The following is a 27253-nucleotide window of genomic DNA, read 5'->3' as shown; positions in this document are numbered from 1 at the left end:
GAAAAGGACATTGTGTATATGTTGCATCATGCTGTTTCCAATTAAGGCAATTACTTAATGTAAAATGGCAAAAATAATTTCTTTCTGGGTCTCAGGAGGTTAAGTGATACTCAGACACTTTAACCTTCATAGTATTTCACCAGTATTGGATCATTTTGATGTTGAGACACTGTCCATTTCCACAGAATCACTGCAATACAGTTACAATGATAAGGTGTGTGTTGCATAAGCTGACCCTATAGGATGTCTGACTGTACACTGACCAGATGTCAGTCCTCTGTTCTCAAGGTTTATTTGAATATTATCCAAATGACTGGGAATCTTTTGTTGAAACTGTGTCTGTATCCTAATTTAAATGACAATATCATGACCATCAACAGGTGTCTGGTATTATTTCATAAAGTTAATGAGCAAACGAATGGTTTTGGTTAATTTATTGTTAATATACTGTGTTTCATGTGCAGATGCATGCGGTTACTTATTCACCAAAAGAATATCCCATCATATTTTGTAACTTTCTCAATGATTGCAGTTGCTTACTTGATCATGATGCTCCTACTTGTTACAACAAGAGCAATTTGATGAAATCCATAAAATATGATTCAAGCTCATCCTATAAAGATCATCTATACAAAGTATTTTGCTCACGTTTCACAGAATCCATGTCTGAAATTCTTGCTTTTTTGTCCATAGAGGTCAATTAAATATTTATAGTGTGCATGGTACTGAAAGATTACATTAGAAATATACAGTCTCACCAGTCTCCTCGTCACTTGAGTAACGTGAATAAGGAATATAATGAATAAAATACATACAGTATCTAACAAGTGGGCCTTTAAAATCAAAACTGTTTCAATAGCTACAAAATATTATGCTGCAAAGTGTATAATTTATGTGAGACAACCCTTGGAAATCAGAATATCAGAATGAGAGTTGGGGTCTTTTGGTCATCTGAAGCTCAGACTCGTGGCAGCAGTGCTTTTACCTGTAGTCATGTTACATGTTTTCTTTGTCAAATTAATTTGCAATGCATATCTGTTGGGGTGCGTCCTCAGGTCTGTCAGAGTCTGTGAGCTGAACTCCAGGTTACAGCTTTGCTGTCTAGTCTCTTTGAATACAGATGGGGAGATAAAACAGTCTACAGTCACGACCATGCTATATACGCAGATACTAAAGATAGATTAGATTTAACAAGAAAAGTCACGTGGACAGGATGAATAAAAAAAGATACTTTCTGGATCCTCCAGAGGTCAAAGACTACCTCGTAAAAGGAGAAAGATTCACCAAGTGGTCAGAGGTGAGTGAATACTGTTGGGAGGTGGGATCATTAAACTGTAGGTAAATGGATGAATGGAATCAATAGAATTTATATCACATCTGTCCTGGAGGGACTAAATCGGCAATGTGGGGGTTTCACTTAAGCATCAAATAATAATATTGACTCTAAGTGCTCAAGTGACCTGAACATTAATAGTCAGTTTATACTTTTTGTACAATATGATGCATTTTCATACCAATACATTTGATTTAAGCCTGATAATGTGTAAAATATGTAAGACACTAATTACAGTCTCTCAATCCAGGACTCCACAAAGACTGGTCCTGTCACCATGAAGATGGATTCAAAAGGTTTTTACCTCTACTGGATCAACCAAAGCAAGGTAATCAATATTAAGAGCATGAAATGTAAAATATCTGAAGCAGAGACTGCAACTGACAGATTACTGACAGAATAAAATTATGTCAAATAAAGATGTCAAGTAGTCATGTGATGCAAATCTGTTAAGCCCATGATCTAAATTTAGGAAATTAACGCTTGTTATTATCTTAGGGTTAAAGTTATTGTAAACCTGCAGGAAATCTATGTCAAAGTCAATATAATGTCCACAAAATACATGGAAAGGCAAAAAAAACCCAAAAACATCAGTGTATTTACTTAGCAGTTTGAGAATCTAGGGTTTGGGTTGGTCTCAAGGACATCTGGGTCATTCCTAACTGTAAGATGGATCTTGGATTCAGGATTAGGGTTTGCATTGTTTCATTAGGGTTTGGCATTCTATGCGGAGACAGGGAAATGCATTATGGGAATGAGTGCCCCCTCAATAAAGGTGCATAAATATGCACACGTGTGTTTTTAAAGTGCATGTGATTAGGATCTGCCAAAGCTGTGGGACTGCTTTTGCTGTGTGGAGATTATTGATTGATGTTGTGAACTCACTGTCCTGCTGCACTCTAATTCTCTCTCTCTGTGTCTCTGTCTCACCAATCTACCTTCTGCTTTTCACCGCATCTGACAGCCAGCGAGGCTTACATCAAATGTGTTTCTCAAGAGTCCTGTTGGCATGCTTTCCTGGCCAATAACTATTCATACACACATTCAGTTATAATCCATCTCAGAAATTTACTGCATGATGCTTCAAAACATTGCAGTCATACACTCTTCTCACACCAGTAAATCCCATAGTTTTTGCACTTTGCCAAAGGATGATCTCAGTCCACATTTGGATCAGTGCCTACATGGTGAATTCAGTATTGAAGATGATTCTCTGCTTCTTGTTTCTAGGAGACAACATTCCTGGATGTTGCTATAATCAGAGATACCAGAGTAGGAAAATATGCAAAACTTCCCAAAGTGAGTATTGTGTTATTATTAATATTGTAATCAGTTTCTGTTTTCATTTGTCAAACTTGTGGCTCATTGTTTAAGAATCTGTGCAGGCCATCAAATAGGGTGTCAAGCCCTCAGTTTGTCCATTAGGATCAAATGCATATTTGCATTGCAAAACAGTAGAGAACACATGTTCCCAACCCACAATAGACACACAGATGCACATATACACAAAAAGCAATTACAGTAATACACACCATGCCACTCACTGAATCACAATATGAGATTTCTGAGAGTGACCTTATGTGTCTGTGTTTTTTGTGATTTTTGATTGTTTGTTGTGTCAAGAGCTGGCAGTTGTAGTTTCAGTTCTTTTCCGCTCCTCGTTGGTGTCCACAGAGAGTTGCAGTATGCCTTCATTACTCACTGACAGTTCAGAGGTGAAATCTGAAATCTGTTTCCTGCAGGGACCACATCATCCCATCTTCCTCTCAGACCCCAAAGGAGTTTTGGGAAAGTGGCTCCAGGGCTGATGTCAGCACTAAGCTTTAGAAAAATAGATAATACATAAGCAGAAATTATAAGCTAGAGCTAAAACATGACTGTTCTTCATGCTGTTAATATGTGTGTATTATATGTGAGTGTGTATGTGCACAGGAGAGTGTGTGTGTCTCATTGTGAATGTGCATATGTTTGCATGTCCTGGTCAACATATTTGCATGTGTTGAATGGACTTTAACTCCCAGTGGTCAGTCTGAACAGACCAGATTTTTACTCCTTTAAAGTAAACAGTGCAAAGTTTATGTTTAAATTTCCAGATTATTTGTAGTTTGAGATATAAAATTTTATTCTATAAATGTACACAAGCTGTTGCATATGTGTAAAAACACCTCATCACACATCCTGAAAACTTTAGCTAGGCTGTCTTTTGTGAGTTGTATGTAAGATGTAGAACATTTTATCTATAAAGCAGAACATGTTCCCCAAATAACTGCAAACCAGAGTAATTTACAAAGTGACATATCTTTCTAAATGTGCTCAATAATTCAGATAAATAAAACAAAAACACCTGATTAAAATGCAAATTTTCACTCACTTTACACTGACTACCTCTCTACCTCTCTGCCAATCATCTCACATCTTCAGCAGTGCAATGTTTCACCAGTGTTAGGTAACAGATGCAAACTGGGTTGAATTTTGAAACAAAAACAAAAAAAATGATATGGATGGGAAGTCTGCGACAGAAAAAGCTCCACAGTGTATAGTGAGGAAATGCAACCCTGAAGACATTAATGTTAGATTTCTCAACAGTAGATGGTGATGGACAAAATATTTATTATAGTTCAGTATTTATTATAGTCCAATGGTAGCATAACACATTTACACCTCATTTAATTTAATTTAATTTAATTTAATTTAATTTAATTTAATTTAATTTAATTTTATTTTATTTTATTTTATTTTATTTTATTTCTCAGAAGTGACCAGTAAGTTTAAAATGGGATCTTATTTCCCACCTAATTTTGTAAGACACCATAGTGACATGTAACCAATTACGAAGGGGCTTTTCTTTTCTTTTCTTTTCTTTTCTTTTCTTTTCTTTTCTTTTCTTTTCTTTTCTTTTCTTTTCTTTTCTCAGCACCCCAAGGTCCGCAATGTGTTCAACATGGATTTCCCAGACAGCAACCACCTCGCCAAAGCCCTGACCATCGTCTCTGGTCTAGACACGGTGAATCTGACCTACCATAACTTCTTTGCATCCAAGGAGAAAGTGACCCAGGTAATAAAGCAGTGAATCCACATGCAGCCTCAGTGTGTTGTTTACAGTCCTGCCTTCCTGTCACTGACTCCCTTTGACTGTTCAAACACAGCCATAGGCCATTAGCCATTATACAGTGAGCCTTTGCTTCCTTCACTGCAGCCTCCTCTCTCTCCCTTTTAGTCTTTATTAGACTTTATGACTCCAATATCCTGATTTAATCAACTGTAATGAAATCACAATTGTGCTTTGTTCAAACCCGATATGCACTACCCTCATTTCCTGAGGTCCTATTATATTAATGCCCTCTAGTGGTAAGTCTGTCAATTTAAAAGTTTTTAAGGGTTTGGGGGTTAATGACAAGAACATCTTACATTGGCATTAAATGTAACTTCACTGTTTATTCTTATTGAAATGCTACCAGAACTGGGCAAGTGACATACTTGCAATCGCCTACAACGCTGCAAGGAACAATTCATGCAGACAAGTCTTCCTGGACAAAATGTAAGCGGCTATCACCTCCCTCGAAAACTCATGCTTTTGTGCTGAAATACCACATGCTAATTGTTCTTATTTGTGTGTCCAACCTCAGATACGTGCGTATTTCTCTTCAGACCAACAAGGATGGCAAAATCCCTGTGAAAAAGTGAGTTTAAAAACTGAAACAGCCACAGTTCTTATCTTGCAACAAAGCTTCTCCATATTTGCTTCTCAATGCTTCACTGTGTGTTTTCTCAGTATTTACAAGATGTTCCCAGCTGATAAGAAGAGAGTGGAAAGTGCGTTAGCATCAGCACACCTCCCAAAAGGAAAGGTTGGAATCTAACATTGAATTCATGGGGTTTTTATTTCTCTTTTCTTTCAATCAGTGGCTAAATGAGTTCTTTTAAAAACAGTTTATTACACCTGGACACATGAGGATGCCTTGGTTGATAGGATAATATTTATTTATTTTTCAGTATGACACCATGAAGCCCGATGTCTTTACTGAAACAGCGTTCAGGACCTTCCTGACACATCTCTGCCCTCGGCCTGAGATCTATGAAATCTTTACTTCTTAGTAAGCTGATGTCCTCTGTGTCGATGTCAATGTCATGTTTTGTTAGAACTGAATAATCCTAGATTTATCCTCTCTTTCCCTGCAGGTTTTCTTGACATACCTACTATATTGTACAAAATTTATAAGATTTTCTGTTCATTTCAGTGTTTTGTGTTCATGCGAATAGATTAGATATGTTTAGACACATTAATTTAACCTTGTTAGAGTGTTGTTCTTCATGGTGAATCCTTACATCTGGCATTTATATTCCTAAAGGCTCGTGTGTTCAATAGTTAATAGAAACATCTGGCACTGGCACAGTTAGGAGTGTAGTCGAGTGGGACAGGCATAAGTAAGATAATGTGCGTTTCCTGTGCCTCCAGCTCCAACAAACCCACCATGACGAAGGAGAATTTCACCAAGTTCCTCAACGAAAAACAGAGAGACTCCCGGCTCAATGAGGAGCTGTTCCCCCGTCTGCGGCAAGACCAGATCAAAGCTCTGATTGACAAATACGAACCAACGACCGCAAATTCAAACAGAGGTGAATGTTCATTTTGTGGTAAGATCTTAACGTTATAGAACCTGTAGTTTTGTTTTACATATTTGTGTCGTTCATCTGCAGGTCTGATTTCTCCTGAAGGTCTTTTATTCTACCTGATGGGGCCGGAGACGACAGTTGTTACTCAGGACAGACTAGCTAAAAGTCAAGACATGACTCAGCCCATACCTCACTATTTCATCAAGTCCTCCCACAACACATACCTGACAGGTTATTATATGCACCATTTTAACATCAGCACTCAAATCCTTTGACTCTTTTAACCCATAAAGACCCAAACATCCACTGGCAACCTTAACCACCTACTGATTTAAACTGTTTAATACCTGTTGATCCGCTAATCCTATCAATATATCTAAATAAGAAGTGTAAAATACAGTTATGCATCTTTTCATAATCATCAGATATGACCCATTTGGACGTTCAGAGGCTCCGTAGTTACTGTGGAAACACTGTCATATTCTACAACATTGATTCACCGGTAAAACCCATGGAGTTGGATCAATGACAGTGGATGGACACACTGGGTTCATGTTCAGTTAATGAGAAATTTTAAAGAAAAAGTCTGTTTTTCTTCAGTTTTCTCTATTTTTGATATAATAACCCTCAACTTTAATCTGAGCTTTTATGAGTATGTGCATGACCAGTGAATTAAATATAGGAAAATACCTAATTTTCACAGAAAAAAACCAAAAATAAAGAAGGTAATATTACAATAAATGGTGATAAATCAGTGAAGAAACGTTCAATATAGAGAAATAATCATTTGGGAACTGTCATCAAAGTAGCACTGGGTCTTTATAGGTTAAAATTCTGTGTTGTAGTGTTTATACTGATGCTGTAATTATAGACATTTAAGCTCAGACTGAGGCTGTTTTTTTGGTTGTATTTTGTGAATATTTCCCCCCTTCAGCTGGTCAGTTCTCTGGCGTGTCATCTCCGGAGATGTACCGTCAGTGCCTGTTAGCCGGCTGCCGGTGTCTGGAGCTTGACTGCTGGAAGGGCAAACCTCCAGATGAAGAGCCCATCATTACCCATGGCTTCACCATGACAACTGAGATCCTCTTTAAGGTTACATTTCTGCACCTGCCTCATACATAAAGCGTCACGTATCTGCCATTTTCACTGTAGCGAATCATTTGACCATCTGTTGATCTTGTGTATTACAAATAATGGCAATGTAAACAATAAAAACTCCATTTCTAGAAGAATTAAGATTAAAATGTGGGAAAAATAGAAAAAAAATGCATTTTCTCTGACCAACTCTAGAGAAATTAAGTGTAATGCCTTCAACACAAAAAATGGGACGCAAACATCAAATCATGCTTATCATGGTATTAAATCTTTTTTTTTAGACTTTGAATCGTTAGGAAATTGAAGATGCTAACTGTTAGTACTGTTAGCCCCCTCTTGTTGTTACATGACTTACAGTATACCTCTTAACGGCACTGTCATTGTCAGTAAAAGTAAAAAATTTCAAACAGATGCGTGGCAAAGCTCTTTTTCAAAACGCATGAATGTTTCTAATTCTCCATGTTTACTTGTTATATGATTACAAGAATTCTGCCTGTAAATCTCATTAGGCACATCCCATTTAAGCTACAAACTGATTGCCTTTTACTAAACATGTAACTGTGTCCTTCCCTCCACCCCCACCCCCCTCTTTGACAGGTACAATGGCTCATTAACCACAGATTTGGGTTTTTATTGTATTTTACAAAATGTCCTAACTTTTCTAGAACAAAAGGGCAAAAAGACTATGAAAAGGATTATTTCATGAATTATTATTGCTTTTAATACATTTTTACCTCATGGACAGATACATGCCAGATACAATGACAAAATTAAGAGAGTCTCAAAGGAATTTTAACCCATAATACTTCAAAACTAACCTTACTTGTCTTGATTTCATCCCACTGCATGCACCAAAAAATATTGAATGGTTGCCTGTTTTTTGTCAATAATTTTCTCATTTCTAACTGTTCAAACCACCTGTCCATTTGTATTCAACTTGCAACTTGATAAACACTGTTTGGTGTTTTTTTGTTTTTTTTACCTTGACAGATTAGGATTGAAACAGAAATCTGTCTTAATTATTTGAATATTTTAGGTGCATGGTTTTTGTAAAATAAACAGATACAAGCTCTGCGTTCCAACCACCTGACCTTGTCTAAATACTTCCTGGCTGAAGTCTGGGCCTTTTCTAGCCAAGCCCTTGTTTCCTGCAAGCACATTTTGCATTGTCTCAACATGACAGCTCCATGTAAACATTTGCCAGAAGGTGTTTATGCTGACTGAAGTGTGTCTCAAATAATATAGATCAAAATAAACTTGCAGATTCAATGATTATCATTTATTCATATCTATGCGCGCAAGAGGGACATAAAAGAAGAAGAGTCTGTAGGCTTAAAGCTACAAAGTTAACACACAAACACAGACATGCACAGCCAGGATCGCACCTCCTCCATCATCCTCTCACACTCAATACTTCCATTTAAGGGCAGTCAGAGCTCCACAGTCCCAGGGGCCCAGACAAAACACCTCAGTCCAGTTTACTGTCAGCCCCTTGATGTGATTGGTTTGGAGATTACTTCAGGGTCTTGCATTAAAGCAACAGCTCTGCATTTTGTCATGTTGTCCCTCTTCATACCTCCACAAATAGACGTGATGGGTGGAGTCTGCTTGTTTCACATTTTGGTGTGATTTACTCACTCTTATTGTATGTTTTTCTCTGCTGTCTGCTCTTGGAAGTTTTCTGTTTTTCATTCCTTCTGTCCTTATCTTAACTGATGTAAAATAAAAGCCAAAAACATTTCTCTTTGTGTTGCACGACAGGATGTAATTGAAGCGATAAATGAGAGCGCCTTCAAGACATCACAGTACCCTGTTATCCTCTCATTCGAGAACCACGTTGACTCGTAAGGGCTTTTTCATGAATTCATACCGTGTTAACATAATGCCATTATGCCAAATGTAATGCTTATATGAAGCATATTGTGGATGTAATTGAACCTTTCGTTTTGGCAGTCGCATCAAACAGTAACAGGTGTTTCTGTGTTTTGTTCCAGAGTGAAACAGCAGGAGAAAATGGCCAACTACTGCAAAACCATATTTGGTGATGCCCTGTTAACAGAGCCCCTGGACAAATATCCTGTGAGTGTACTGCTGCAGCACAGCCCACTGTCAAATTGGACTAGACAAAGTTTCTGTGTGCAATATTTGTTAAACAGCACTTTGGCAGACAAATTAAATAAAGGATTATCATATAATCCTGTGTGAGTCAGCTGGGTTCCACACTCTAACGACATTAACACAAAGGAAATACACAAAGTGACAAAGTTCAAGTTTCATGTTTGTCAGCTTCCTTATCTCTGGCAGATATGATCCTCCCAGGCTCCTGTACCCATTTATATATAATGTGTATCAGCACCCGGCGTCTGCCTCACCTCCTCGCAGCTGTGTATGTCCAGAAGGGAGGAGGATGAGCTTGTTGTTTGCATTTCTGAAACAGATAGAGCACATGTTTAACTCTATCAAACAGCATCAGAACTGCAGCCAGGATTAGAAAAATGGCTCACAAGTCACGAGTTGACATTAGAAACCACCATCTGAGAATAGATGAAAAATGAAAATTTTAATCTCTATATTTTATGTTAACCATTTAACTGCACGTGTATTAAATGCGCAGTGTCTAAGATTTTGACAAATTTCAGAAAAATAAATAAATAAATAAAAGTAGTTATATGAACATGGGCTTACAGCAGTGCAGTGCAAATTGGTAATTGTTATAAATTACTTTCCAACCAATTAGGATGTACGAGAGATGGATGTGCTCTCCAAATTAAAAATAAGTCAGACCAATGAAGAACATGTTTAATTTAAAGACCTTAGCTTTGTTTAATTGGTTAAAATATGTTTTAAATAAATATGCAATAATGAATATTTTACAGTAATTTGGAATTCAACAAAAGTGAAAATTAAAATGTTTTTATTGCAGTCTACCTGTAGTGCCCTCATGGTTTACTAGAGGGTTACAGTAATCACTGCTTTGGTATAAAATTAGATGTAGATAAGTCTGGTTATGGTTTTGTTGCCTTTCATTTATGTCTATAGAGAGACCCTCCACTGTAGATACTGTATATTGAGACCTATATCAGAGTCTATATAAGAGTATAAAAGAGTCCAAGCCAATGCAGAAGTATCTTTAAAGCAGCATATGACTTTCATCACAATTTTTTTTTCAAATTTGTAAAACCTGTGTGATAGCCTAATTATTACTAATCCACTAGTCTTTCTGTGCTTATGTACCTGAATCACTTCCCTCTCAGTGAACAACTTCGAAGATGACTCCATCATAAACACAGTCTGCTTGTTTACATAACAAACTGAAATGTTACTTGGGCCTTTTCTTGTCAGGAAGTGCATTGTGGGAATGGGAATTCCACGCAGCAACCAAGTGAAAGTGGTTTTTCACAGATTCGGCCAGAAAACGAGTTGTTTAAAAGGATGAGTACAGTCGATGGATGGAGGTAAAGGCCACATTTGGGTTCAGCACTCACAAAAAGTTCCCACAATGCACTTTGTGACAAAATTTCTGAAAAGGCCCAAGTGACGTTTCAGTTTGTTATGTAAACAACAGATTTGGGCAAATTACTTTAAAAAAGTAATTAGTTATGGTAACTAGTTACTTTCCCAAAAAGTAATTGAATTAGTAACAGAATTACTCCATAAATGTAATTAGTTACCAGGGAAAGTAATTATGTCGTTACTTTTTTGAAAAACCTTCAAATATGTAAAAGGAAACAGATTTTTGAGCGTGTTTCACAGGCCAGTTGCATAGAGTACAACAGCAGATAGGTACTGTGTACCACGCCTGTGGTGAGGCTGGGGTCCACCAGGGCCCGGCTTTTCCACCACAGAAGTGCATATCTGCATTTATAAGAAGAAGATGCTCCTCCAGTTAATCCCACATCTCCACTTTTTCAGTTTTTTCCCTCTCTAATACAGCAGTAAATGTCTTCAGTCTGTCAGACTCACTGATAACTCCTCCCCTAAATTAACTGCCACGGAGCTGCGTTCAAGTGAATGGGGTGTGCTGGGATAACTCAAACTCGGACATGTCATTAGTGGTTCAGATGAAGGTAGCGTGGACAACTCAGACTCATGGGGCACACAGGTGAAGCATGAAGGCAGTGTGGGCAATTTGAATATAAGAGCGGCTCGTAAACGAACGGCTCGCAACGAATCGGTTCTTATCGTTCACTGAAAAGAGCCGTTCAAAAGACTCGACTCGTCCGCAAACGTCACACCTCTCGTGCCTGGCTGGGTGAGCCAGAACAGATAACAGCTGTTAGATATCAGAGCAAGGTAACGCAACACATTTCACTGCCGGTAACGGTAACGGTGTTGTAACGTTTCAAATTGTAATTCATTAGATTACCCGTTACTGGAAAACAATAACGGCGTTAGTAACGCCGCTGTTATTCCCAACAGTGGTAAACAAGTAGACTGTGTTTATGATGGAGTCATCTTCGAAGTAGTTCACTGTGAGGGAAGTGATACAGGTGTGTAAGAACAGAAAGACTAATGGATTAGTGATAATTAGACTATTACTCAGGTTCTACAAATTTGAAAAAAAAAAAAAAAAAAAAATACACTGCTTTAAGTACAATATCAGTGACAGCCGCTGTCATGTCTCCCATAGACTTTCACTGAACTTCTGTGTAAGAATACTAAGTTAGTATTGTTTTCGTGGTGTAATTTGGTCTCATTTGTTTCATTTGGAACCTGTAATAAGTGTTCTGTTGGTCTAGAACAAAACTGTAAAATTACTTTGTTTTATAATGCTTGATGAAATTGACCTTTATACTGAATCATTAAGATAACATTTAGCATTAGCTCACCCTTGACCCCTTTCAGACAGCTCTGACTTCTCGTAGTTCTGCTCTATTTGCCCAAATATGGTCATTTCCAGCTAAAAAAATCCCCCAAAAAACAGCTAAATGGCAAACTACTGGCTTAAAAAAGCAGTTAGGAAAACAGTGGGTGGCATTTTGGTTCTTCTGTCCATCCCGAAATGGAGTTTTGGGGATATAATGGTTATAAGTCCCTTTATATGCATGCAGAGCAGATTAACTAACAGCTAAACAAGAAATCCTGTAATGGACCAAACAAACACTAACAGTAACTATCAACATTAATGTGTCAAGTAGCCACTGTAGGGGAGGGTGAGGCAACAGCTATTGTAAGATGAATTTCACCACTAAATGTTACACAAGTTATGCATGTTCACTGTGTAAAATCCATGCATTTTCTTGTGCTAATGTGAAATCTGAGTGTGTAAGGACCTGTTTATTGATGTCAGCTAACTTCATTTCTAAGTTAACAGTAGCTAGTGTAAAGAGAGGTGTTTAAAAACTTGACAACAAGGATTTTAATGGAATATCTGACTAGAATCTTAAACATCAAAATCAGAGTACAGGCTGTTATTATGGAAGTACCTGGGAAGTGAAATAGATTTAGTGAACAGCAAGCAATAGGCAACGTAGCATACGCACCACAAACTTAAGGCAAGCAAACAAATGTTAAAACGAAATATGAACTTTTACAACTACTTTTGTACAAACAAGAATCTAATCCAATGCAATGAACTGGTGACCCATCCAAGGTGTACTTCCCCTTCACCTGATGGTACCTGGGATAGGCTCCTGTTGGTCTCAGTTCAAAAAATAAACAAATGAAGGATGCATACATCTTACATATGAAAGTTTTAACTTCCTTTTCATTCCCAAAGTGTTGCTCCACCTCCTCCACACTAACAGTCACATATGTTTTATTTATCACCAATATTTAGCTGAAACCAGGCCAGCAGATCCCCAGTCCTGCTGAGCTTATGGGCAAAATCCTAATCAAGAACAAGAAGGGCAGCCACGATAAACCAAACCAGACAAAGAAAACCAGCACAGCATCCAGTGACCAGAACACAACTACAGCTGCACCCACCCAAGACCCAAACACCACATCCCCGGATCCTGCTAACCCAGCACCTAGCACCCAGGAAAATCCAGGTTGCCTCAACAGACCCCGAGCCAAATTCAATTACAGCTAAAAAAATAGGCCTGTTTGGTTATTTTTAGATGCTACTGACATTATGTACTGTTTACATGTTTAATCAGAGGGAGATGCAGCTGTGGAAGACACTGAGGAGCAGGAGGAGACAGAGGAACAGGATGAGGAGAAAATGAAGACATCAGATGAGGTAGAGGATGACAATACTGATGACATTTTTATTGCTGTAGATGATCCGTGTCCAACCAGAACAGTTCAGACATCAGTTAACTTCCTGTCAATCCCCCACAGGGCACAGCTGGACAAGAAGTAACAGCGTACGAGGCAATGTCCTCCCTGGTCAATTACATCCAGCCCAACAAATTCATCTCTTTTGACAATGCCAGAAGTATGTTTTTGCTTTTGTTGTTGCAGATAAATGTAGAACACATAAACTGGTGAACAAATCAAAGTCAATATAAGTTATGCAACTCTTCCAACAATTCTGTCTTCTCTCAGAGAAAAACAAGAGTTACGTCATCTCATCTTTTGTGGAGACCAAAGGGGAGGCAATGATTTCCAAGTCTGCAGTTGAATTTGTCGAGTATCCTTTGAGAGAGCAGAACTGCTGCTGATGTTATGCCTCAAAATAGGGCAATTTGTGTTTATAGAAGCTAAATGTGGACAAAGAAAACTCTAAAATTGTCCAAAATTGTGCAGTTTCTTCCTTTACTGGCTTTTCCAGATACAACAAGAGGCAGATGAGTCGGATTTACCCCAAAGGGACAAGAATGGACTCATCCAATTACAGTCCTCAGCCTTTCTGGACCGTAGGCTGCCAGATGGTGGCGCTCAACTACCAGACCATGGGTAGAAACAGACACATGCACTTATTTTATTTCTACACAATATCAACACAGTCAAAAAGGATGCACTACTTAATTTAACATACTGTTTTCCCACTGTCTGAGACATACAGTCATGTAAAATATTATTAGACCATTAAAAGTCATCAAAAACAATGGTTATGCAATAAGTATTAACTCCTGTGTGTATCATGTGACTAAAACAGACAGGAAAGAAAACATAGAATGCCTAAAAGCACTGTTTTTGGCAGTACAATGCCATAGCTATTGATGTAAGAACTTAAGTGATTTCGGTTATCATTAAGAAAACATGGAAAATGGCTCAATAACAGCTCTTAAGTTAAACTCTTATGAGCTGTTTTTGTTGTTATCATTATGTTTGTCCAAACAAATGTACCTTTAGTTGTACCAGGCATTAAAATGAACAAGAAATTGAAGAAAACAAGAGGTGGTCTAATAATTTTTTCCGTGACTGTATTTGATGTCATGTGTTGTTTTTAAACCTGAGCTTCTTCTTTTCACCACAGTAGGTCAGTGTTGCACTTTTTTGAGCTGCACAAAGCCTGCACTGAGCCAAACTCTCTGCTGCTCTTTGTGCTAAAGAGAGGGGGCATGAATGGGCTGTGTCTATTTTCAGATTTCCCCATGCAACTGAACATGGCTATGTTTGAATTCAATGGGAGGACCGGCTACCTACTCAAGCATGACGTTATGCGTCGCAGTGACAAGAAGTTTGACCCTTTCTGTGACAGGATTGACACTGTTGTGGCAAGCACACTGACCATAAAGGCAGGTTCATGGAACTGTGCTTCTTTCACTTTCCCATCCAAGTGGTGTGTTTAAAATAGAGCTGTCAGTGCCTGTGCAATCTAAAATAATGACCAAGCAATGAAATGCATAGCTGACAGCTGTTTTTATTCTTCTAAATTAAGTAATAAATGAGCTTAGATAGCCTGTGGACATCTGTGTGTGTGTGTGTGTGTGTGTGTGTGTGTGTGTATGTGTGTGTGTGTGTGCGTGTGTGTGTGTGTGTGTGTGTGTGTGTGTGTACAACCATGTTTGCTTGCTTCTCCATAATAATATAAGCTTCCTGCTGTGACTAATACATGGTTCCTGGTATTTGGTAGACTCTGCATGAGTGAAAAAGTAAGCTATTTATATCTACTGAATATGGATCAACCCAACAGGACAGGTTCATACTGTTGACTAATTTGTACATGTAGGTCATCAAATCTTGCACACCTGTCTCTCCAGATCTACTCAGGCCAGTTTCTGTCTGAAAAGAACGTGAAAACAGGGGTGGAGGTAGAACTGATTGGGCTGCCAGGAGACCCAAAGAAGAAATATCGAACCAAATGGACTACCACACCCAACGCCATTAACCCAGTGTGGAATGAAGAGCCTTTTGTCTTTGAGAAGGTGTCTGTCTACATCATGTGTTATAAAATGCAAAAGAATAAAAAATAAAACACACAAATGCATGTGGCTGAATGTGCCTCTGTGAGGTTACTCATTATATTCAAATACACTGCCGCTGGTTATCTTAATAAATTAATTGCTTTTGTCATGGATAGATCCTACTCCCAGAAATGGCTTCTCTGAGGATCGTAGTCCATGAAGAGAATGGGAAATTTGTGGGACACAGAATCATCCCTCTTGATGCCATACAATCAGGTCAGTGAGAAAATAAGACAACTCAAGGGTCATGTAATATACATATGTAAATCACAAATGTGTTGTTCAGCTACTTTATCTATCAGGTGGTCACTGCCTTGTGTTTAATTCACTGAAGCCTTATGCCTTGCAGGCTTCCATCACATCTGTCTTCGGAGTGAAAGCAACATGCCTCTCACACTGCCTGCTCTCTTTGTTTACATCGAGGTCAAGGACTACATCCCTGCTGCCTTTGCAGGTGCATTGCTTTTCATTCTGTGCTGATGCAAAAACTGAATCTCAGCTACAACTGTATCAGTTTCTGTGAAGGTGACAGCTGGGGACAAGACTCTGGTTTAGTTGTCATGTGTGCAGTTGAATATACTCTTTTCACATATGTTTCCATTTGTCTGATAGTGAATTACATTCTGTATTATTGCTGCACAGTGCACTGACACATTTGATTCTGCCTTAGATTTCACAGATGCCTTATTTAACCCAACAAAGGGGACAGAGAAAACCTCAAAGACGCCAAAAGAGGTAAAAAAAAAAAAAAAAAGCATTCAAAGCAAACTTAGCTCAGGTAGCATCTACTAGAACTGATATCCCTAATGTCTCCAGTCATCCTGTACAGTCTTTACAGCATATATTAACTTCCAGGAACACAACCAGACTTACTAAATTGTCTGTTCTGCCTTTATTTTGTGCCCATGCAGTCATCCTCTGATTACATTTCTCCATATGAGCTTCCTCTTGTGGCCCAGACCCCTACTGAAAAAGCTGAAACTAAGGCAGTTGAAGCTCCTGCAGCAGGTAATCAAGTTTGTGTAGGGATAATTTTGACCCCTTCATTTTTTTGGACCCATGACGATAAACCAAAGTTCATGCAACTGTCATTTGGAGTTAGGCTTAAATGCATGTACAGGGATGTAATTTGATGAAACATTTTTACCCTGCACCCTGAAGGGGAGGCAAGGGGTATTGTTTTTGGTTCAGTTTGTTTGTTAACACTTTAGCAGCAAAACTATTGGTTCAGTTCATACCAAATTGGGTTTATAGATTGCCAGTGGCCCAGAATAGATCTAATTACATTTTGGGAACAGTAGGTCAAACTTTCAATTTTTTTTATGAATTTCTTAAATTTTTTTTTTTTCCCCCATTTACTTATAGTGGGCGAGATTTCACATGTCTGTAGCAGCAAAACTATTGGTTGGATTCATACCAAATTGGGTTTATAGATTGCTAGTGACCCAGCATAGATGTGGTTACATTTTGGGAACAGTAGGTCCCACTTCAGATTTTTTAGAAGTTTTTAGTAACTTTTTTTTTCTCCCTTTTACTTATAATGGGAGAAATTTTAAATGTCTATAAAAACATCAATTTTGTTTCAATTTACTTAAAACTTGGCCCATATATAGAGGCAATTGATATGCTGACATCACCACATGCATAGACATGATGACATCAGCTGGATTGATGTCAAAATAAGCTATAATACATGCGAGGGGTGGGGTTAGTTGTGCCTGGCACCACTTGTTTTGGCTCTGTGTTTAGCATGTTGCTAAAACACAACACAAAATACATCATTTCAAACATGGTTCAAATGTAGCATTAAACTTAACCTGTAAGTGATTCTCACATTTTTGTATGATTCCTACTTCTGATATATTACTGTACTTGTCAAGATACCGAAAAGGCCTCTGATCCTACACCTCCTGTCGATGAAAAAACACCTCAGTCATCTGACTCCAGTGCAGAGGACAAGAAAGAAGAAGATGCTGAGAAAGTATCTGAAGCTCCACAACCTTCACCAGAGCCTGCTCAACCTCCTGATGCTCCTGCTGCTGATGCTCCTGCACCAAATGCAGAGGACGGCACATCTGAATCTGCTGGTCCTCCTGATTCTAAAGAGGCTGACCCTGTTACAGAAGTACCCCCAGAACCTGAGGCAACTCCTGAAACCAAAGAGGAGCCAAAAAGTGAGCCCATTGCAAACCCCGAGCCTGCCTCAGATGATAAACTTGCAGCAGAAAACGCCACTCTTGCTGAGGAGGTTCAAGGAGAGGCTGCTGTTGTGGTTGAGCCCTGTCCAGCAAGCACTTCACCTGAGTCTGCAGGATCAGGTGACTCATCTCAGTCGCCTGCATCCAAGGAAGGTAATACCACATGAAAAGCATCATATTCTGCACTCATCACGGTTATCTTTCCATTAATAAAGTGGAAGTAAAAGTCCTTGAGGAGTTTCTTTTGTTGAATAGATTTTTTTTTTAAATTAAAAATGCATATTCATTATTGATATTAGTAGGAAAACTCACTACAAAGCCCCGTGGTCGACTGTACTTTTATGCTGCAGAGCTTTCAACTGTGACTACTGAAGAACTGATACAGCACAAGAATTATCTGAAGGTCACCAAGCGTCAGGAGAAAGAACTGAAAGAAACCGAGAAGAAGTTTCAGAAAAAAGGAGAGGATCTGATTCAAAAGTACTCTGACTCCTTCAAGGCTATCAAGAAAAAAGCCTCGTCAGTGAAGAAAAAAGAGTGAGTTGGTTTTTTTTCTTCATCTTGTTGTCGTTTTGGATTTTTAGTGTCAGTTTCCATCAGACACATAGTTTGAGAAATTCTTCGGCAGCAAGGGTTAGATGTTCTGCTGTAGAAGTGGCATCAGGTAATAATTAGAGTGCTAATATCCATCTGTCCAGTTATTTATGTTTAGTCATTCACCAAAGACGGTCGTGTTTTCTACAAGGTGGCAGAAACATCTCTGACATTTTAATATTGACCCACTAATCAAGTTGTTGTTTTGGTCAGTCTCACTAATGAGATTATATTAAGAAGCACAGAAAATATTCTTTGGCTAATGTGTTTTTCTAGTTAAGGCAGAATTATTAGACTGAATTAATAAAGGCTGCAGTGCTTTTTGTGCACAGTGGCACATGGTAAACTTTCAGGACAAAACATGTGTTATTCAAGGCTAAATACACACTGCTCTGTTATTTCCTTTTTGTGCATTGAGAGATAGAGACTGTCAATAAATTCCACTTGCGTACTGTATATTATGCTGTGTTGTATTATGTTGCCTGATGTTATGTGTTCTCCAGGGGAGGGGGAAACACATCTGACTCCGGTGTGAAGGCAGAGCGAGTGCAGGAACAGAAGGAAAAAATGCACAGTGAGCTCCAGGCTCTGTGGACTGAGCAGCATGATCAGCTGAAAAAGAAGAAAGAGCAGTGTGCTACAGAGGTTAGAATACATGTTTGTTATATAAACGGAGCAGTTTTCAGTACAAACATGGATTATTATCAACTTCTACTGCATTCATTTTAGCTTTACAAAGCTTTTTCAGCTTATTGCATTGAATTTGTGCTCCTAGAGACTAAATCAAAAGCAAAATCTTTACATACAAAAAAAAGGAAAGATAGATAAGTCAATGTTTTTGTTTTGTTTTTGTTTTTGTATTTGCAGGGTTCAAGATGAGTAGCTTTACCTGTAACAATAGACAGGACTTGTACTTAAATATAGCATCACAATAGTTTTTCCACATCTACAGGCCATAACTGAATGGTCTGTCTGTCATTTTATCTCCCAAATGAAAACTACAGTGTTTATTAAAAGGATTTATTTTTTTTTTTTTTTTTTTTTACATCAGAATGTCTGGAAGTCATTTTAACATGTTTGAAATCAAATATTATTGTTTCTCACTGTCCAAAGTGTTAAATGTGAAACTCAAAAATGTCCTCCTTGATTTGTCTATTGATAATAATTCAAAAACATGGAATATGGATCAAGATATTTCGTATTCTTTTCTTTCCAATTTATTAACATCCTGGTGACAAATATAGATTTTTAAAAAAAAAAAACCATGGCACACATGGGCATGAAGAGGCTCTAAACTAAACTAAGATTCAGTGCATCTCTGTTGTTTTTTTTTTGTTGCAGCTCAGTTGTCAAAATCTGTGGAACTCACACCACAGTGCAGTGAATAAATTACCATTTTTACCTTTTCACATTTTTAGAGGTATTTTTTCCTCTTTGGTTGCTCAGACATCATAACATATTGTAGATTGTCGCATTGTGGTAGTCTTGTATTATAAGTTATTCTGTGATTCTCATTCCTATTTGTAACAGTAATCATCAGACACGTGCTTATAACCAAAGCACCACTGACCCCATACTCATGTGTCCTCATTGTCATTAGAGTGTCTAATGCCGGCCCAAAATAGGATTAATTTGCATTGCTTAGAATGCATTCACATCTCTCCGGTAGCACTTAATTTTACCTCTGTGTGCTTTGTGTCTGCAATCACAGCCAAGCAGTCAGCACAGATGCTCTATTGATTATGCATCAGACCCAGGTGCACAGGGGGGCTCTTAGCATAAACTCTAAATCCAAGCGGTCAATCAGGTCAATTTTCAAGGTCGTCACCTCATGACATGCAGAGCGGAGTGCTGTGGAGCAGTGACAGCAAGTGTTTCACAGGCAGGTCTTAGGCCAAATGTAAAGGCAAAGTTCATGCAAATTAACTCTTTTTTTTTTTTTTTTTTTTTTTTTATAAAGAGGAGGAAGTTGAATCATGCTCAATATGGACACTGTTAATCAGGGCCATTCACAGCTGGCTTTTTAGCCTGTACTGACTTCGATACTTCCTTCTTTGCTTGTGACAGAGGCTGGCCAAACTGATGGAGATGGCCACAGAGAGACACTGCAGTGAGCTGAAAACCCTGGAGAGGTGTGACCACACATACAACACATTTGGGACATGCTGTACACACTGAGGGAGAGCACAGAGCTTTGCTGAGTCTATCCAATCTGTGGCTGGAAATTTTGGTGCTACACTGCCCAGCCTGTGTGTGTGCGTGTGTGTGTGCGTGCGTGCGTGTGATCTGTGGTGAAACATTTGACATTTTGCAAAGAGAAAACCCCAAATGATGAATGAGTCAGCTCTTCGGTGCCTACGTGTGTGTTATCCCGGGTCCCCACCTGGCAGATGGTTATCTAAGGACAACCATTATCACACAGGTGTTTAAACAGACGCACAGAAGCAAAGGCAGCTCTGGTCAACTACCTGTCCACACATCACATTTAAGCCCTCCTTCCACTGTAAAGGAAAGGTCACATTAGACAGACACTGGCCTGCAACTCATGTTTACAATGCAAAAACAGTAACAGAAAGAGGCCAAATACTCCTCAATATAATCAGATTGTATTGAGTTATGGAAAGATATCTGTCAGCGGTTTAAGCACAATTCCTTGGGTCACCATTGCTTTCTTAAAAATAGAATAAGTCTACAACAACAATAGGCCTTAAAACTAGAAAAATAAATGTCAGCAAGTTCAAAGCAACTAAAACAGTTATTTAAAGTAGATGTAATGTTATTAAACTGAAAAGATACTATGTTTTTATTGACATTTTCCCATTTCCCAGAGAAAAAGCTTTTTTTTTTGCCTGAAATTCCGGTTGTTTTTTTTTTTTTTTTGCACGAGTCTTCCTTCCACTGTAAAGAAAAGGTCAAATCAGGCAGATGTTGCCCTGCAAGACATGTTTAGCGAAAAAGGAAAAATGGCTTCTTTTTGTAGATTTACAGATGAGGATGTTATTTTTTTTGTTTTGTGTGCAGTGAAACCAAAGAAACTAAGAAGAAATGTCAGTCAAAAAAGTAAGCATGACCTTCAGTTCTGTTTCCATTCACTATTAAATACTGTATACTGATGTGATGATTTTATGACAAAACCTTCAAGAGGTCGAAACTGATTCAAAATAATTTTCTTCTCAGGCTGAAAAGGCCATGAGTGTCGAGATGTTGGATGAAACGAATCAGTCGGATTGTTCAGTAAGTATAGAATCAGTGTGTTTTGAACTTTACAATATTCACCATTACATTAAACACTGCTAATGTCACAGCTCACTCACTCACTGATCTGTGTAACTATGGTAACAAAGAGGACGGAAGTCTAATAAAGCGTGATAGAAAAAAAAAACAACACCTTAGGCATGTAACTATGCTTTCTCTCACACATCTGCTCACATGTTCGCACGCCCACATATTGCTTTCACATATACACACATTACTGCCATGTGAGCATACACACTCATCCACCCTCATACCACCCACACTCACACAACAAACACACAGATACACAAAGACACACACCTTTTTACCCAGTGAGTAAAGTGCAGCAGGCCCTGACCATAGGCCAGGTTTGTCCATTACTCAGAAGCTGTTTACAGGGAACGGGCTAATCCATGTGTGGTCGATGACTCACTGAGCTCTGCTGTTGCTCTGTTGGCTCATCAAGATTCAGACCTGCTGTATCTGGGTTAAAGACCCGGCCATTTCACCCTGATCCTCCATGATCGACTCCAACCGCGTGGCAACAAACCGCCCTCATCCCTTCTCACATTAGGGTCGTAGTTCAGCTCATTTTGATCTACTTAATCAGCACTTGCCCATTAATTACACCGAGTATTTATAACACAATCACTTGTTTAATCAGTACAGCCTCAGTATTGAATGCCTCGATGCTATAAGGACCGTGTAACTGAACTGGACAAGCCCAACCTGTTGTGACTTAACTCTATTGATTTTCTTGCTCTGGTTGCCTCCCATGGGTGCTTTGCTCTCTGGATATGCACACATTCACTCGCAGGAAGAAACCTGAGCAGATGAACTGCTTATAGACATGCAAACACTCTTTATCTCTCACTTGATACTACTTGCACACACACACTCACATTCTATAGACACAAACCACCGATCAATAATGTTTATTTCGTACCAACATGTTGCATTTTATTTTATTGTGCTGTTACAGTCCTCAGATTTCAGTCCTCAGCAAGAAGCACTGATGAAGAAACAGGATGCTACACTGAAAGAGATCAAGGTTCTAACTCATCAGGTACATGTACAGACTCAAAGATACATGATTTTATTACTCAGTGGATAGTACTGACTTACATTTAATCACCAGAAACATGTCTTTACCTTAAAGGTTCAGTGTGCGTTCAAAATGATGTTTTCATTAGTGTATAACCACGAGAAAATATGAGCCACTGTGCTTTCATAAGCATAGAACATCTGTTTATAGAGGGAGTAGGTCCACTGTATTTCTACAGTATTTCTGAAAAGACTTCTCTTGTTTTTCTTCTTTGTGTTCATCCAGTGTTAATGTACTTTATGCTGTAGTTTACTCAACATCATCATTGGGCTGATATACAGTCGCGGAAAAAATTATTAGACCACCTCTTGTTTTCTTCAATTTCTTGTTCATTTTAATGCCTGGTACAACTAAAGGTACATTTGTTTGGGCAAATATAATGATAACAACAAAATTAGCTCATAAGAGTTTAATTTAATAGCTGATATCTAGACATTTTCCATGGTTTTCTTGATAATAACCAAAATCACTTAAGTTCTTACATCAATATCTATGGCATTGTACTGCCAAAAACAGTGCTTTTAAGCATTCCATGTTTTCTTTTCTGTCTGTTTTAGTCACATGATACACACAGGAGATAGTACTTGATTGCATAACCATTGTTTTTAATGACTTTTGATGGTCTAATAGTTTTTTTCCACGACTGTAGGGCGTTTGTGCTCTCTGACAGAACGTAAATTCACTCATTCTGTATTTATATACTTTTTGGTTTTCACTCACTAGCACCTCCTTCTTAATGATGTTGACAATATTTTAGTGTGGATCAGAGTTAATGTCCTTTTAACCAGTAGCCCAGTACAGACAGCTTAAACACTGTCGCTAATAATGATCATCTGTCATAGTTTTTATGGATACTACAGTCCCAGTTTCAACTCTGAACAGAAGTGTAACAGGCTGAACAGGAAAAACATCATATCTGGAGCAAGTTTATCATTTGCTTTAGGTCCATTTTTGATTCTTGAAAGCGCCTGTATCTCACTCAATGCCACTTGGAAAACCACCAGAAATTATCCAATCACATTAGGAATTGAATATAAAAACATTTCTGATTGGCTAAAGGGCGCAAATATGTGTTCCACAAGCTGATTCTCTAAAGGGGGTATCTGTAGTATTATTACTTTCAGTTGTTAAAAAATGGAGTGTTTAGAACGAAGAGTTCTGAAGTTCGATTGTAGAAATACGTAGTGAATATATTTACCCTGATTGTTTAACAGATTTATGTGACCACTAGAGGGAGTAGTGAGTCACTCTGCTGGTCTCCCATAGTGGTGAAGACTAACATCACAGGACCTGAGACCAAAAGGTGACATGATGGGATGAGAACTGCTAAGAAATAACTTTTAGTGTCAAAGAAAATAACAAGATGATAAAGTTAGAAGCACTGTTGTCTTTCGCTCTAAATGAAAAGAATGGAGTTTGATGCTGATTTGCAGGATTTTTCAACATGGATGAGTTTGATTATGAAGCTCATGAAGGTATAGAGTTATTATGTCATGCTAGTATCTTTGCCAAGTTGGCCTTGGTTTAGACTAAACTGACAGTTCTGACCTTGTTTAGACGTTTCCAAACAGATCTTTAGTGCAGCTACTGACAACACAAACCCTACAGAAATATGGAAGTGATTTGTGGTTTTCCTGTGGCTGTTTTGTGTCTAAAAACTGAACTAATCTAACAGAGCTATAATGTAAACTATCAGCTGACACTTTATGTGAAGGTTATACTAGTGTTATTTTGACCTGCTGTATGTGACCGACTATATGTTTTTGTTTGAAGACATACATTTGATGATGCCATAATACGGATGTTTGTAACCATGAAGCTTTCTATGTTATTCAGTGAGTGATACAGTCTGTGAATACATAGCATTAATTTATTGGTGGTTTATCTGGTACACAACCTCCTCCTGCTTTGATAGTTCAGAATATCAATACTACTACTTCTAATATAACCCCTGTGATCCTCCAATGAAAGTACAGCCTCCTGTCAGCTGTGCACCAAAAGGTTTGCACATTCATTTGGCCAGTGCAACCAGGAAGTACACATTCATTAAACTACAAGTTAAAAACAACTAAAATAAAATGTTGACATGCACTACAAAGCATGGTATGAATATTATATCATAATAATTTAAACCTTTTTTTTTTTTTTTTTAAATTTCAGAACATTTTTGCTGTAATTACTGTTTAATATTATGTTTAAACGGCCCAAGTAATTTTTTTTCACTTTTTATTTTGTATTTTTTAAATTTTTTTATACAGACAAAATCAGTAACAACTAGAAAAGCACTCGGAGAGCGCAGACCTCCGCCAAGGCAGACCATTGCCCCCCCCCCCATTCGTTCCTTGTGCCAGTATTAACATTTCCTGAAATTTTCATCCAAATCTGTCCATAACTTTTTGAGTTATCTTGCACACAGACAGACAGACAGACAGACAGACAAACCAATGCCGGCAAAAACATAACCTCCTTGGCAGAGGTAATTAACAGAGGAAAAAAAAAAAAAGAAAAACAAAAGAAAAACAAAACAATACGCAAAGGTACTTTACACAACTTCCACAATGTAAATGAATCTGCATAATAATAATAAATAAATAAATAAAAATTACACATAGGTATTGCTACTCAACTTCAACATTGTACATGAGTACACATAGTAAAAACAAGAAAAGCTCTCGGAGAGCGCAGACCTCCGCCAAGGTAGATCAGTGCCCCCCCCCCCCGATCACCACCAAAATTTAATCATTTCTTCCTTGTGCCAGTATCGACATTTCCTTAAAATTTCATGAAAATCCGTCCATAACTTTTTGAGTTATCTTGCTAACAAACAAACAAACAAACAAGCACGAACGCACACAAAGCAAAGCAATCACAATACCTCCTGGCGGAGGTGATAAAAGTACCTTTGCGCCCCCTATGGACCACTGTTCAGACACTATAGCTACAAACAAAGCTGCTTACTTTGCAAGGAGTGCTGAGCCCCATAATGTGATGTATGGCAACAATTCCACAATACAAAACCCCACACAAACTACAAACTCTGCTTCTGTTTCTCAAACTGTCATCTTTGTCCATTTGCCAGTTCAGTGATTGTACGTAACGCTGCAGTGTGACACATCCAGTTAAGGCGTCTGAGAACGTACAAACCTCTCCCACAGCTGTAAATGATGTCAGAGCCCGTTATATGACAATGCTTTGCTTTGAATTAGTGAAGTCTTGGCAGTTAATATTGAGACGAGGTGTTAGATAGTGAAGACATTGACGTGTGAATGCCAGATGGATGTGCTTTGTCCCTCCAGTAGTATTATTACTGTGGCTCACAAATACAGTTTTACAGTATAAGAGCTGGTGGGAGGAAATCAAGAAGCTGAAAAGACAAATGAGTGAATGACTTGTTTTGAGCATACATGCTATTATTTGCTATTTATTCTCTTTACAAGCATGTTATCATATTTTTAAAATCATTATATCTGCTACAGTTACTCTAAAAATAGCTCATCATCAGTCATTTTGGACCAATCCATTCCACTGGGGTCAATCCAGTTCCCTATCTCCTGTTTTTACTCCTGCCAATATAGAAATCCATTCTCTAAAGATTATGATAAGCACCTGAAGAAAGTATAAAAATGTCATTGTGTCATTCTGGCAAATGCATAACCTCTCGGTGACCTTTGACCTCTGTGCCTGCAGCTCAATCAGGAGGCCCTGAAGGAGCATGAGCAGAAAATGAGGTCACTGCCAGCGGAGGTGAAGGAAGCTGTCAACGCCTGCATGGGAGCTCATTTCCCCGAGCTGGTTGACCAGAATGGAGACAAAAAAGTGGAAGGAGTGGGCGTTTATGGAGATGTTTTCCTCGGTTAGATGTGTCACTTTGTAGTGACTTTTCTTTCATCTCCTTAGACGTAACAAGAGCTTTATTATTTAATAGAATAAGAAGATTTGATTAAAGAAACTGTGTGATTTAATAATACTATTCATGGTAGAAATATTTATTGTCGTTAAACCATAATACCTTTTTACGGACATCATCTGATCAACACTAAATAAATAATTCTCATTTTTGATTTAATGATGTATTGCTATTGCTTTTCAACACAAAGCAAAACTATTATTGGCTATAAAGAGAGAAATTTAGCACAAAAGGAGTCCATCACAGTTAGTCTTTGTTTGGTTCTTGCAGTCTCTTGTGGTATATTAATAAATTGAGAAAATTAGAAGCAGTGTAGCAAGAAAAAGGGTTTCAGAGCCTACAGGCTGAATGACTCAATCTGCTACACTTCAGTACAGCTATTTTTCTTGTGTGTTGTAAGTGCAATAAAAGGTTTTGTCAGAAAAGCACATATTCCATAAAGGTGCTGTAGAGGTATTGAAGATTTAATGTTCTTTTAAATAGAATTTTCCTTTTTCTTGTGGCTAATAGCTCTCAATAAACTTTACATACTCATTCCATGTTTGTTTATTTCCTTTTTTTTTGCTTGCACTTCTGTATCCCTGTCTTACATTTGGTTTTGACCAATATCCACACCATAAAAACAATTAACAAGAAAACTCAAATGTATGGAGGGTCCAGGTCCTGCCCTTTCTGATACTTAACTTCTGACAAATGTGAACAAACAAATAATTTTTTGATCCTCATTGAATTGTCCTGCTGTTTACACGTGTGACGTTTATTGATGATTTTATAAGTTTGTAGCAAAGATAGTAAGCAAATTTTCAGATCTTGTTACGTCTAACAGCTCAGTAGACTGCATTACCCATTACAGATGATCACGTCACCAACACCAAA

General features: G+C 38.1%; 1 protein-coding gene across 2 annotated transcripts; it reads left to right on the top strand.

Moving 5' to 3' along the window:
* Nucleotides 1-1110: 1110 nt before the first annotated feature.
* On the top strand, nucleotides 1111-26913 carry plcb2 (phospholipase C, beta 2). Of its 2 annotated transcripts, none has more exons than XR_003934437.1 (32): nucleotides 1111-1297; nucleotides 1584-1661; nucleotides 2564-2632; nucleotides 4248-4388; nucleotides 4792-4871; nucleotides 4960-5013; nucleotides 5106-5181; nucleotides 5327-5427; nucleotides 5790-5950; nucleotides 6032-6178; nucleotides 6882-7039; nucleotides 8804-8886; nucleotides 9037-9121; nucleotides 12822-13035; nucleotides 13144-13226; nucleotides 13328-13424; nucleotides 13535-13619; nucleotides 13761-13885; nucleotides 14519-14670; nucleotides 15136-15300; nucleotides 15456-15555; nucleotides 15689-15793; nucleotides 16010-16074; nucleotides 16251-16347; nucleotides 17220-17690; nucleotides 17888-18074; nucleotides 18635-18776; nucleotides 20199-20263; nucleotides 21153-21191; nucleotides 21309-21365; nucleotides 22348-22431; nucleotides 26158-26214. XR_003934437.1 is itself a non-coding variant. In XM_030125886.1 (32 exons), the coding sequence occupies exons 1-32, from the start codon at nucleotides 1214-1216 to the stop codon at nucleotides 26326-26328; spliced, it is 3831 nt and encodes a 1276-aa protein (XP_029981746.1). In that variant the 5' UTR covers nucleotides 1111-1213; the 3' UTR covers nucleotides 26329-26913. The 2 variants fall into 2 exon arrangements, 1 of the variants encoding a protein (XP_029981746.1); XM_030125886.1 differs by having other exon boundaries at nucleotides 21153-21192; nucleotides 21300-21365; nucleotides 26158-26913.
* Nucleotides 26914-27253: the final 340 nt, after the last annotated feature.

The sequence above is a fragment of the Sphaeramia orbicularis genome, chromosome 22 (assembly GCF_902148855.1).
Source record: "Sphaeramia orbicularis chromosome 22, fSphaOr1.1, whole genome shotgun sequence".
Classification (NCBI taxonomy): domain Eukaryota; kingdom Metazoa; phylum Chordata; class Actinopteri; order Kurtiformes; family Apogonidae; genus Sphaeramia; species Sphaeramia orbicularis.
This window is presented reverse-complemented; position numbering and strand designations above follow the sequence as displayed.

Excerpts from the sequence above, each read along its gene's own strand:
- plcb2 (XM_030125886.1), top strand. The coding sequence starts at position 1,214 with ATGAATAAAAAAAGATACTTTCTGGATCCTCCAGAGGTCAAAGACTAC. Across the intron at positions 1,298-1,583 it reads GATTCACCAAGTGGTCAGAG|GACTCCACAAAGACTGGTCC; the intron begins GTGAGTGAATAC and ends CTCTCAATCCAG. Across the intron at positions 5,014-5,105 it reads GGCAAAATCCCTGTGAAAAA|TATTTACAAGATGTTCCCAG; the intron begins GTGAGTTTAAAA and ends GTGTTTTCTCAG.